Source organism: Hyperolius riggenbachi, chromosome 2, assembly GCF_040937935.1.
Source record: "Hyperolius riggenbachi isolate aHypRig1 chromosome 2, aHypRig1.pri, whole genome shotgun sequence".
Taxonomy (NCBI): Eukaryota; Metazoa; Chordata; class Amphibia; order Anura; family Hyperoliidae; genus Hyperolius; species Hyperolius riggenbachi.
In genome coordinates, this window is record NC_090647.1 from 253,345,469 (window position 1) to 253,359,231 (window position 13,763).

Sequence of the window (13,763 nt, forward strand, 5' to 3'; positions counted from 1 at the left end):
TATTTAGTAAGGAGTCCTTTAACTAGATTTCCTAACACTGCTACTGCCTACTGAGCGTGTCTTAGTGGCTGCAACTCAAGCGCTTTGAGTCCCTCAGGAAAAAAGCGCAATATAAATGTCATCTGTCTTTGTCTACTACAGTTCCCATGCCTCCTCTTTCATACTTTTATTTGTAATAACCCCTCTTTCATGGTCAGGTTCCCCCTCGGGCTGCAGCCGCTCAAAGCCCGGGCCTATGTGGCCATTCCAGAAGTCCGGTCCTGACCACACTGCCTTCAGGGAGCAGTGCTGAGGCGAGATCTTGTAGTTAGTACAGTTTAGATAATGTTAAGTTTATAAGTTATAACTATCACAATCAGTCCCTGAAACGTTCAGCAAACATATGCTTCATTTCTTTATACATGGAAAAAAAATTCTTATGCAGAGGTGCAGTATTTTATATAGAGAAGTGAAATGAGCTGAATATAATTGAAACATTTATGGCTGGTAAAGTAAAGCTGGAAGTAAATTGATACTTGTAGTTTGGACGAATACTGCTGTGAATGAGTGATAGAATCATGATAAAAGGACAGGTAAGCAATTTATCTTTTAATTTCATCTACTTTTTTTGCAGATTCTCCTCTTCATAAACAGGGTTCCACTACATCCACTAGTGCTGAGAAAACAAGTTCAAAGTTCACTGAGGTCGGCGATGAATTCCTAGGAGATTTTGTGGTTGGAGAACGTGTCTGGGTCAATGGAGTAAAATCCGGAGTAGTACAATATTTAGGAGAAACTCAGTTTGCACCAGGCCAGTGGGCAGGTGTGGTTCTAGATGACCCTGTGGGAAAGAACGATGGATCTGTGGGCGGAGTGCGGTACTTTGAATGTCAAGCACTTCAAGGAATATTTACAAGACCATCTAAGCTTACACGTCAGCCTGTGGCAGATGGTACAGGAAGTGACTCGCATTCAGTGGAATCATTAACAACACAGAACTTGTCTCTGCATTCTGGATCTGCTACACCACCCTTAACCACTCGAATAGTGCCACTGCGGGAGAGTGTGCTAAACAGCACTATGAAGACAGGGAATGAGTCAGGATCCAACCTTTCAGACAGCGGATCAGTAAAAAAGGGGGACAAAGACCTTCGGCTTGGAGACCGTGTTCTGGTGAGTACTGTGTGTCCAAAGATTATAAAAATAGTTTTAAAAGGGGTTTTTTTGTATCTTGCTCTGTTTATGTTTATTTCAACACAGTTAGAATATTTCAACTAAATTTTTGCTTTTAATTTTATAATAGCAACAACGGAAAAGCTTTTTAAAATTACAGGTATTATACAGAGTGGAAATACGGTAATTATTTGATCCCATGCCAGATTTGTACGGATACCAATTTACAAAGAAATGAACAGTTTGAAATTTTTATGGTAGTTTAATTTCAATAAAAAGACACAGAGGCCCATATGCAATAAAGTTTTTTTTCTGAATTTTCTCCTAGGAGATAATTTTTCATATTCTCTTTAAAATAATTTCTCAGAACTTCACCATTGAAAAAGTACCAAAAAGGTGAAAAAGTACAACAGTATCAAAATTATTTTGCATATTTTCTTGCTTGCTGGTGGTTTAAAAGGTATTTTATTGATAAGGTGTGAAAATATCACCTATGAGAAAACTCAGGAGAAAAAGTGAATTGCATATGGACCTGAATAACAACCAAAATCCAGGAAAAAAACACATTGCATAAAAGTTACACATTGATTTGCATGTTATTGAGTGAAATAAGTATTTGGTGCACAATTGAAATATGACTTATGGCTCGATGGAGAAAACCTTTGTTGGTAAGCAGATGTTTCTTGTAGTTGGTCATCAGGTTGCACAGATCTCAGGAGACATTTTGGTCCACTTCTCTGTACAAAATCTGTCTAAATCCTTCAGGTTTTCTTAGCGTCATCTCCACAGATTTTCTATAGAAGGCCTATTCATGACCTACAAGTGCTTCTTCTGTAACCACTCCTTTGTTGCCTTGGTGGTATATGTTGGGTCATTGTCATGCTGGTAGACCCATCCCTGACCAATCTTGAGTGTTCTGGCTAAGTGAAGTAGGTTCTTATCCATTGGTCCCTCAATGCATTGAAGTCATCTTTTACTTTTAGCAGAGAAACAGTCCCAAAGCAAAATGTTTTGCCGTCCATACTAGACTGTAAGGCTAGGTGTTATTTGGGTCATACACAGTATCTCTCTTCTTCCAAACAATTTGTGTTGATGACAAAAAGATCAATTTCTGCACTTTCTCCAAAGATGGCACTTTTCTTGTGCCTTCTTGAGCAAATGGACCTTATGGGTGCTACAATATTTCAATGCATTATAACGTAATTGCTACCAAATGTGTTCTTTGGTGACTGTGGCCCCACTGCCTTCAGATCATTAACAAACTCCTCCCTTGTAATTGGGGGCTGATCCCTCATTTTTTATCATGATAATCCTCAACCCATGTGGCCAGATCTTCCATAGATTTTCAGACCAAAAGCCATTGAGGGTCATTTTATAGTTCTATTTCCGAATAATCGCACCTACAGTTGTCCTCTCCTTACCAAGATTTGAGAGATAGGATGTACCTTGAAAAATAAACACAGAAATAATGGGTGCCTGGATAGTGCAGTATGTACTGAAAATGGAGCAAGAGTAGGTAAACGGTACTCACAAAATTAGGTTGCTTAGGTAGGCAACCAACCAATAAGGCATCTTCACTTGGGCCAGATGGACTCTCTTGAGTTGTGGTTGCTCTCTTGAGTGAAATAATAGCCACTAGTGCAAGGACATCCAGTTGGAGGACTCCCTCCAAGGAAGGTTAGACAATATAAACAGCGGGAAAGAGGTTCCCACATTATAATAAAACTTAAGATAAATATTATATTTTGAATTATTTCCATGTAGTCACTGAGGTAAGCTACCTCATTTTTTACTTTTATTGTTTTTAGCACAGTTTTATTATAACTTGGGCCCCTCTTTCCCGCTGTTTACCTTCTTACCATGCTTCTTGCTAATAGTCTTTCAGCCCATTGAAACATTGTTCAGGAATGTCCATTGACAGCTCTTAGTTGTTACCCATGGTGATGGAATGGAGAGGCTATAATGGAAGAAATTGATTATGTGACAGGTGTCTTTAAATACAAGTTATATACAGTAGTTAGTTGGGTTGAAAAAGGTTAAAATACCCCAGGGGTAGTCTAGAAAAAGTGGCGCAGGCAGACAGTGGCAGGCAAATTCCCTACACACTCTGCACCAAGTCCCACTGTGGGAGTGGGGAGGTCACGGAATACACTTTAAGACATTTTAATAGATTAGATGTTAGATTATATATAAATGAATCTAATGAAAATCCATTAAAAAATAAGTACCCCCCCACACACACACACACGAATGTTTAATTTTGTATGGAACCTAGTGGGTTGGAGCACTCAGGAAGAGAGAGCAGGAACAAGATGAGAATGAGACTTTGTAGTTTTCTTCTGCAGTCAGCCCTACATACTGTGAGAATCTGCTCAGCTGCCTGTGCAGACAGGCAGCGTTTTGACCACTGTTCACGTCTGCATTCTGCAGGTCTCTTTAAGAGAGACTTCCTGTCAGTTCTGCAGCTTGTGTTGCTGAGGAATTTGCATACATTAGTCATGCAAATCCGTTACCTGCCTTCTTTTGATGACTAGCACTATAAAAGCATTCTGCTCCCAGAATGCTTTGCTGGACATTTCCCTTCCATGGTCTGTTCCTGATGGACACTGCTGGAGTGTCAGCCATTCTCGTTTGTTGAAGTTATCTTAGTGTAATTCGTGGGGATGCACTAGGCAGTTCCCTAGTGCAGTTAGGATTGCATTATCTGTTTTGCCTGTTCCGTCTGTCTTGTGTTTGGATCGCACAAGCCCTAGCGTTAGCGGCTGTGGATCCTTCTGATTGAGTCTGGAGTGTAGGTTGGAACAGCGGTTGTTTCTGCCTACCTCATCTGTTCTGTCTGCCGTGTGTTTGGATCCTTCTGTTCTGTCTCCTGGGATCGCGCTAGCTACTTTTCGCTAGCGCTGGTGATCCTTCTGTTCTGTCTCCTGGGATCGCGCTAGCTACTTTTCGCTAGCGCTGGTGATCCTTCTGTTCTGTCTCCTGGGATCGCGCTAGCTACTTTTCGCTAGCGCTGGGGATCCTTCTGTTCTGTCTTCTGGGATCGCGCTAGCCACTTTTCGCTAGCGCTGGGGATCCTTCTGTTCTGCTACTCTGTACCTGGATCGCGCTAGCCACTTTTCGCTAGTGCTGTGGATCCTATCTCTCGCTTGTCCCTGTTTTCGTGTGTCTGTCTTGTCTGATTCGAAACGCTTGCTGTAGGCTCGGTGAGGTAACCGTTAAGCAAGCGCTCGCGTTCTCTGTTTCGTGTTTGTCTGTCTTTGGTTAGTTAGGCGTGCTTGTCTCTATTGTGCTTATCACGTGGAGACCGCGCATAACCGCGTGCACTGTTGCGAATGAGTGCGGTGTTCGCGGTTAGCTAGCATTTGTTATTTTCCGTATTTCCTTATTGTATTATTTGCTGTGCCTTTGCTACTCTCGTGCTCCGCCTTGCTGTACCTTGTGTCACGTCTGGCGATCGCACCTCTCGCGATCGCGTTCCTGTTTCTTATCTGCTGTGGTGTGTGCACAGTTGCGGGTTGGCGACTAATTTTATGCACACACACACAATCTGTCTCTGTGCTCACTCTCAATCGCTTCTCTTGCGATTGCGTTTCTTCCCTTCGTACAATTCCTGTCTGGCGTGTGTGGTAGGGCAGAGGAGCTGTTCCTCTGCACTCCACAGCTCCACCTGCCGACAGGAATTTCCCTCTGCAGGTGCATAGCACCTAGCCTGGGTGTCCTCAATAATACGCTTGTGGAGGAAATCCGCCGCGTCAGCGCACGTCTGGTGCGCTGACCACGGAGACGATTCCGCAATCGTTACACATACCTAGTGGTTATGGTGGGGAAAGACATATTAGATCAGAACTCTGCTACAACTTGATCTATTATTGAGTGTGGCATACAGCAAGGTAGTAAATGATCACTATGAAGTCGATATGGACCATTTACTGAATTACTCCCTTACCTTCTCCTCTTTCCCACACTAGGGTGGCAGGAGGGGTGATCGGATGTTTGGAGCAGGAAGTAGATGAACGGAGCATTAACTCTCATGTTTGTTCATTTCTTTGAGCAAATTTGTGCTTTAAAATTCTTATAATAAATGCAGCTAATACTAAGTTGAACAGCACATCTAAATTGTATATGGAGTTAGAATGTAAATAGTGCTTTCTTCTACATCTCACTTCCAAGCTGTTATGGAGCATATCCTGGGATTATACTGTCTTTCCTGATGTAAGTGTGACATTTATTGCTTTGCAGGTTGGTGGGACCAAGACTGGTGTAGTTCGATATGTTGGGGAGACAGATTTTGCTAAAGGGGAATGGTGTGGTGTGGAACTGGATGAACCACTGGGGAAGAATGACGGAGCTGTTGCTGGTACCAGGTATTGCTATACTGACATTTATTTAACAAATGATGATCATTTCTTTATGAATTGTGTGTTGTATAGAATAGTAATTTTGGCTCACTGCACTGCAGTGTTAACGATTTAGGAAACTCAATTTGATTATGCTTGGGTTTTTAAATACTGCTCAAAATCCTGCCACAAATATTTTGTTTAGTCCTTGTAGGCACTTAGTTGTAGAGCTTGTTGTTTTTATCATATGTAACCTTGTTAATTAGTTGATGTTCAATAAATCACTACCTGGTCAAGAACACCTTTAGCAGCCACTTGCAGTGCAGGCTTTTAATACTCCAGGCTTTACCCTTCACAGGAAGTTCTCGCTTTGTGTATCCGTTTATCTTTATACCCAGTCCGTCGGCTACTGCAGCACCGCCATAGACTGAAATGTTGGGTTTATGTGCACCAAAATGCTTGGTTTGGGTGCCAGAGCTCAGTTATTCTATAGCCGAGTGCAGGCTCTGATCTATTGCATAGCTGTCACTTGACTATGGTATAGCCGCTGCTCAGCTATTGTATGGCTGGAACAATGTCAACACTGTAGGGTTACTTGGGGGCCAGTAATTGGCTACTTTATAGCTAAACACTATTGAATAGCCTCTGCTCAGAACAACGTAGCTGGGTACTGTCTATATGTCTAGTGCCCGGTGCCAGAGAGAGGATAGGGAGAGTAAGGTTGGTTTAGTGTTAAGGAATAGGGTGGGGAAAATAGGGCAAAAAGCGAGAGGAGGTTAGTGTTAGGGGAAGAATTTGTTTCGGGAAGGATTTTAGTGTCAGGTGTAAGTGGGGGAAAAGCTAATAGTAGAATATCGGGTACCGAATGAACAGCTGATAGTAGAATATCGATAAGACAAGATTACAGATATTCAAACTATCGGTAACACCAGGCACCCAAATAAACAGTATACGGAAGTACAGAGGCGCCAAAAGAGTAAAAATATATAAAAGGTTTAAAAATATTCAGGTGGCGGTGGTGGCCCGACAGCACCCAAAAACAGACACGATGCTGTTGATTGTAGTTATAAAAATTTATTCACATACTCCTATATTAAAACTGCAACGCGTTTCACGGGCAACATCCCGCTTTATCAGGCAATAAACAACTGGAGTATCTCTTTGAAATATGACAGAAGCATATTTCAGTGAGATACTCCAGTTGTTTATTGCATCGTGTCTGTTTTTGGGTGCTGCATCGTGTCTGTTTTTGGGTGCTGCATCGTGTCTGTTTTTGGGTGCTGTCGGGCCACCACCGCCACCTGAATATTTTTAAACCTTTTATATATTTTTACTCTTTTGGCGCCTCTGCACTTCTGTATATCAAATCATCCACCCTTGGTGGAAGGGTGAAAAACCCTCTTCTCTTCCTTCTACAGAGAGGGACATCTTAGCCCTGAGTGGGGACAGGCCTAATCTCCCCACCTGCATATTCAGTGGTTGCCTAAAGGGTAACCCAGGTTTGTAAGTATATTACTTACATTTCAAAATTACTTCATTTTCCAAAACATACTACACTATATTGGGCTCTCAGTCTCCATTCTTTATCAAATAAACAGTATTAATGTATGCTGTCTGATTAGTATCATGATGCTGACTAAAAGCAGCAGCCCCACCTACAGCGTCATCTGTTAACGTCTTCAGCCAGGCTGCCTTAGATTACACTGTTTTTTGCTGCATACTTTCGACACAACTGCTGATTCAGCAAAAAAAAATGAAAAAAAAAATGCCACTCCTTGACACTGTCATCAGTCTAGTCATTTTTTTCTGATTTGACAAGATTTGTTAATGTTTTTAACACTGAACCAGAAATATGAAAGGCCAGGTGTTATACAGCTACAGATGTCCTCTGTGTGGTCCTCAGTCGTCCAAACAAGGTTTTCAAGTGTTCCAAAATTACCCAATTTTTTTTTTGTTGAGAGGTACTAGGGTACTTGGAACAGAGATCCCTGCAGAGCTCAAGAGCAAGGTCGGGCCGAGGTAGAGGAGAGAGAGGCTCCAGCCTCAGGGCGCAGTGTAGGAGGGGGCGCACAACTCATCAGTTATCATTCTTGTATTGTGTTTGAAGCAGAGAGAAATAAGAAAAGGGGATAATTGGCAGTGATTGCAAGCCAGAAAACTAGAGATTTCAGTGTTGGAGTGGTTGGGGACCCTGGGACGCCACTTAGTCTAATAGCAATCAGTGTGTGACGACTAAGGTGATGTGATAAGCATTTTTTCTAGCTGAACCTGACATTTTGTTGTCTTTAAAACCTGCAGCCAAGCATGAACCCACCAAAGTCATGGTTTCTGGAAGTGTCAATTAAGCATGTGACAACTTCTAGGGAGATGTGACAACTTCTAGGAGATAAAGACCCATATGCAGTTCACCTTTTCTCCAGAGTTTTCTCCTAGGAGATCATTTTTCATCTTCCATTTAAAATAACGTCCCATCTAGCAGAATTCGTACGTTACTGTAGTAGCGGTCTGGGTACTAGAATACCACGGATCATGCTACTAGTGTATCTCGCGGTACTCCCATGCATAACTACAGATAATATTACTGTACGCTGTGCGTGCACGGTGATATTACCGCGTCTCACAGCTGACTAGACATATTGTTAGACAATACTAAAAGCTTCTGAAACTAATTACTTTTAAATGATAAAATATATTAAAAATGTATAAATAATAAATGTTGTTATTCAAAGTTCGGTTCGATAAACATCCATAGATTTGAATGTAATCCTCACAAAAAAAAACACCAAAAATTCTTACTGTGTTTTGTTCCAAAACTTTTTTTTTACATGAGTTTCAGTTTATTTTCATCTATCCCAGATGATGCTGAAATATTTCTCAATTTAACTCCAGCATTGTCTGCTACTTTACCACATTCCTGATAAATCCTCTGTACATGGGCTCAGCTGTCAGCAGCAGTGGAGAGATTTACTTTCCTGAAAAAAAAAAACATTTAGAAACATGCTAAAAGAAATGTGAAGATCTCATCCAGTTGTGCTTCATGTTACATGTTTTCTTTACACAACTTGTGTGTGTTCTATGGCAGTTTGTGGTCAAGCACCTGCCAAGCCTATATTAGGGTCACCCAGGACTCTCCTGACATCATGCACTTGTCAAGCTGACATTCCCCAAGTCTGGAATGGGATATTAGTGTAGACTAGAGCCAGCTGGCTAATGTTCAGAGTATTGCAGATTTTCAAGAGCATTTGGGGATGCAGAGGATGAGAGAATGCAGATGATTTGACTGCAGTCCAGTACAGCTGGGATATTACTTAAAAAAAAGCACAGAATGTGGGTCATGTTAGTAAACAGAGATTACAGAGGATGATTTCCAAAAGGCAAACCAGTGCTGCAGTAGCCAATATTCTGTATCCAGTGCAGGTGGACTTTCCATGATCCCACAACAACTATGTTAAGCATACATTTTTCTGTGGAAAGTCCATGCTGTAATAGACAGATGTGGGGACAACAGCTGGCTTTACCATGACCAACAGCCTTGGCAAGCTATAATCAGCATAACATCATTCATATTGACAGCATTACATGTGCTGTGATGAATGTCATGTAACTGCTATATGTTACAATAAACAAATAATATTGATGATACAGTTAAGCCTGAATAATTACAATAAGACTATATTTAGAAAGTGACCCTGTGCCCTGTGTCATATATGCCACAGTAGTCACTAAAGTAAGGTTATATTGTGCACAGCCTTACCATTCTCCGTATAACTGTTGTTTGTAAAAACAAGCCTTACAGAGTGCTGTGTCTACTACTGTGCAGGTAGTGCAGACTAACTACCGAAGCAACTATAGCCATTCTCATAGCCTGCTAACTTCACCATTCACAGCTCTGCAATGCAATGCTGGCTTACAGTCACATTGGTTGAAAAGGAGTGTGGCCATGGCATGTGAAGCCCTGCCTCAGTGGTAGAGGTGGGACTTTGTGGAGGCATCATTGTCAGGCCTCTTGCACACTGCAAGTGATTCCGATTCAGATTCCGCTTTTTAATCAGTTTTTACATCCGATTCCGATTTTCAGTGTGCAGGGAGCAAACTGCAAATCGGAATCGGATGTAATAACTGATTAAAAAGCGGAATCTGAATCGGAATCGCTTGCAGTGTGCAAGAGGCCTTAAGCCCACTCTCCACCCACATGACTATAATTAGCCTCTCCGCCAGTGCAGGGCTGGTATACAATCATTTGGGTGGGTAGGACCTGGTTACACTCCAGTACCAGGAAATTATCAAAGAAAAAGAGAAGGTATTAGAACTGATTTGTAAAGCCTTGTTTTTCAGAATCAGTGTTGTAAGAGAAACAGGTAAAGCTGTATACAATGTAGTCTTACCTTTAGCAAATACTGTGCCAGTTATACTACAGGTTTTTTTTTCCACAAAACATCAGTTATTTGTGTACATTTTTGAGTTGAATTCAATCAAATTATCAAATGAAATAAGGCAAAAATGTCAGTAATGTTGAATTGATAATTTTAATGGAAATCAGTCATTGCTTTCAATTCTTTTACTTTTATTTGTTATTTTTTTTGCCCACAAATTCATCATATAAAATGACTGCAATAAAATCTAGCTGTGTGTTGCTAGCATTACACATAAACCCAAGGCAGATGCTGTTTCTGCTTCCCTTAGGCTTGGTTCACAGATAAAAAGGTGTCCATTCCTGTCAGTTTTTGATAGTTGGCATCAGTTTTGTATGTGTTTCTATGAATATGTTCACACGTGAAAAGTGTACATTTCCGTTCCGGTCCAGTCCAGTCCTGACAGTTTTGTATCAGCTTTCTACGGGTGTGTTCACACGTAAAACATGTACATTTCTGGTTCAGTCAGGTAAAACTGATAGAAAACTGACGGGACAGGACTGGACCGGAAATATACAGGTTTATGTATGAACCAAGCCTTATTCCCGTATACTGTGCATTCGGATTTTACTCATTATAAGCTACACTCATCATTTTGCTATCCAAGTGATCTTGTACAAATAGTATTATTGATGAACAGCTGGCTATTTCGTGTCATTCGGTCTAATTGTTTTCAATCTTTACTGCAGGTACTTTCAGTGCCCACCAAAGTTTGGCCTTTTTGCTCCAATTCACAAGGTGATCCGCATTGGTTTTCCATCCACAAGTCCAGCCAAAGCCAAGAAGAGCAAAAGAATGGCCATGGGAGTGTCTGCATTGACTCACAGCCCCAGCAGCTCCTCTATCAGCTCAGTGAGCTCAGTGGCATCCTCTGTGGGAGGCAGACCAAGCAGGAGTGGCCTGGTAGGAAAAAGATCTCAATGGTGTTACTTATGTCGGCACAGCAGACAAGATTTGCTTTTGAGATGTATAAATGAAGCGTAACAAGAATATCAGCTATAGTTGCTCTCAGTAAAATGTGTCAGTGTTGGGTCCAAATGGGCACAATAACAGAGAGTGACAACCGAGGGGGCTGTTATTTCAAATTTTACAAAAAGTCATTTTTTAGGGGCCATTTTGTAAAAAAAAAAACAGGAAGAGAAGTTTTTGCTTTTATAGGGAAAAAAATGATAAAGTTTAATTTCATAAATAATTGAAGCATTAGAATCACATAGGAATGTTTCAGCAGGACTTACAGTGCATTGTTCAACAAAAAGCCATGGTTAGTGTATTTCTGTGTAAACCTGCAGAAGTGAAACACAATGTATTTTTGCTTGAATTGACGTTGTTGGTTCTCAATGATTGTCCTGTAGCTCACAGAAACATCTTCTCGCTATGCACGGAAAATCTCTGGTACGACCGCACTGCAAGAGGCTCTGAAGGAAAAGCAGCAGCATATTGAACAGCTACTGGCAGAAAGAGATCTGGAGAGAGCTGAGGTAGCAAAGGCCACCAGCCACATCTGTGAAGTGGAGAAAGAGCTCACACACTTAAAAACCCAACATGAAAAGGTAAATGAAAAAAATGTATATATAAGATCTATTATGTATGCTATTCTGCTATATTACAAGTTTTTGAGCTTTGTCATATTCATTAAAGAAGGTTTAATTTATTGTTAAGCTGTTATAGCTGCATTCTGCATTAGATTATGTTCCTTAGGAACCATAAGAAGTGATTCATTGGCATCATCTATAACTGCATTCTGTACAGTAAGCAATAGCACAGTGTTCAATGCAGTTACTGTAAATAGCAGTCATTTAATTGCTAGGAACTCGAAACGGCAGCCATTCTGGCAGATTTTACTAGAATGGTGGCTAATATGATTGTGTTTTTACGACACCTTCATGGAGTCCTGCAATACAGTCTTCAGGATATCATGTAACACTAGGAGTCCACTGCTGCTTGAGTCTGTGTGACTGACATCATGGCTCTGTAGCAGCTGTTTCTAACCACATACATCAAAGTCAGCAGCTTATATTGCATGGCTACTGGTTTACAGACTGGAAGCTCTCTCCTAAATGACTATATTTGGCACATCAATATATGTATTTTATGTGTATTTACACTTTGGATTTCCGAAAAGCCATTTTGGTCTGTGGGTTAGAGTGCACAGAGGTGACTTTGTATTTATTTACGTCATGATTTGTTTTTTTCTATGCCAGTATATTGCAGAAGCAGAGGGAAATCTGCAGAGGGCCCGAACCTTGGTGGAAACAACACAGAAAGAGAAAATTGAGCTGGCCAATCAGCTGGAAGAGGAAAGAAGGTGAAATGACACATCTATTTTAGTGAAAAAGACAAAGCAAAACTGGGATATGTTTTTACAAGTAATGTTATTAATGCAAGAGGAGAGGCATTTGATCAGACTGAGTGGTATGGTTTGGGAAGTAATCTGTTGTTTAAAGGGAACCAGAGATGAATGATTCACACAAAATAAACATATCAGTTGATAGCTTGTAAAGAATAAATGCTCTACCCGATAATTTCGCCACTCTGGTGTGCCTTTTTGAGTGCTTTTTATCCATTATTGCTCCAGGAAATATCCAATATGGCCGTAGGCTCATATTCCTTCTGTTTCCAGGTTATGAGGTGTTCTGGATGTGCTGTCTAGGCTATATGAGACTATAGAAAAGAAGGGCTGCTGTAGGCTTTCATCTGTGTGCTTTCAACTTCATATTCTGGTATGCTTTGTGGCTGCCTGTAGGAAGTGTCTCTCATAGTAATGAAACTGCATACAGTAGATAATAATGACAGGCTGCACAGACAGAGCACACAGATCACACAGCCACACTTGTCTGTTAGACAGAGATTTTTCCTGCAGCAGCAGCTCCTCCCATGTCATCACAGCTCTCAGTATGTAAAGCATGAAATTTGAGCCAGGAGGGGGAAGGCTTGGGCTTGAAAAGACTCCAACAGAAGAGTGACTCAGCTATAATGATTCCAGGTCAAACCTCGACTGAATAGTCGGTGGATTCTTATCACAGTTGATAACAGATAGATTAGACTGAGAAGAATAAAACTAAAAGCAGGGTAGGTGTTTACTGTCATGTTCCCACTGATAAATGTAATAAAATACATGAGGGTGCTTCATCTCTGGTTCTCTTTAAAGAGAGATCTACCTAAGGTTACACAGCAGAGGAATCAGTAGGACACAGTCAGGGAGAAGTATCCATGCTTGCAGATGACATCTAAAGCTATGGACATAGCTTGATAGAGTTTTATTGCCTTATACTATTTATGATTATTTTTGTGAAAATCTAGTGTGAGTAAAGATATCTCCTGCCTTTACCTTCAATGATTCATCATGCTGGGTGAAGCTTAGGGTGACAACTATGATAGTTCCCATAGTAGCGTTGATGCCCAAAACATCTTACCTAACTGTTTAATCCTTTTCTTCTTGGGGAGAAGGGGGGTTGATCTCTTTAGTTTTTCTGCACCCTGAAAATCTTCCTGGACTATGGTAGCTGAGCAACTATGCTATATAGCCACAGCACATAACAAGCAGGATTTATCATAATGTACAGGTGCACACGTGAGCTATAGGTCACATACAGTAGGTTTATTTAAAAACAGAACTTTGCCTTAAAACAGAAGGTATTTGAATTTATTGAATTCATTCAGATTGGGTTATGCTCCTGAGGTGTCCCACAATGCATCACTGCTGAATATGCAAAGCATCTCAATCTCTTTCGGCTCCTTACACACTCCTAGGAGTTCTGGTTCACCATGAGTTTTTTGGGCAATCTGTAACTCATAATTTTATTGAATAAGGCATGTAATAAGCTGTGCTAGCTAGTGGCTATACTGTATATTCACAAGGTAG

The 13,763-nt window shown here is 40.9% G+C and overlaps 1 protein-coding gene across 2 annotated transcripts in view; it reads left to right on the forward strand.

Annotated features, from left to right (window-relative positions):
- The window catches only part of CLIP2 (CAP-Gly domain containing linker protein 2), a 158,035-nt gene that overhangs the window by 91,470 nt on the left and 52,802 nt on the right, over window positions 1–13,763 (forward strand). For both annotated transcript variants that reach the window (XM_068268525.1, XM_068268526.1), the window contains exons 3-7: window positions 614–1,152; window positions 5,392–5,516; window positions 10,591–10,804; window positions 11,254–11,451; window positions 12,103–12,206. In XM_068268525.1, coding sequence (XP_068124626.1) covers window positions 614–1,152; window positions 5,392–5,516; window positions 10,591–10,804; window positions 11,254–11,451; window positions 12,103–12,206 — 1,180 coding nt within the window. The remainder of the gene's footprint in view (window positions 1–613; window positions 1,153–5,391; window positions 5,517–10,590; window positions 10,805–11,253; window positions 11,452–12,102; window positions 12,207–13,763) is intronic.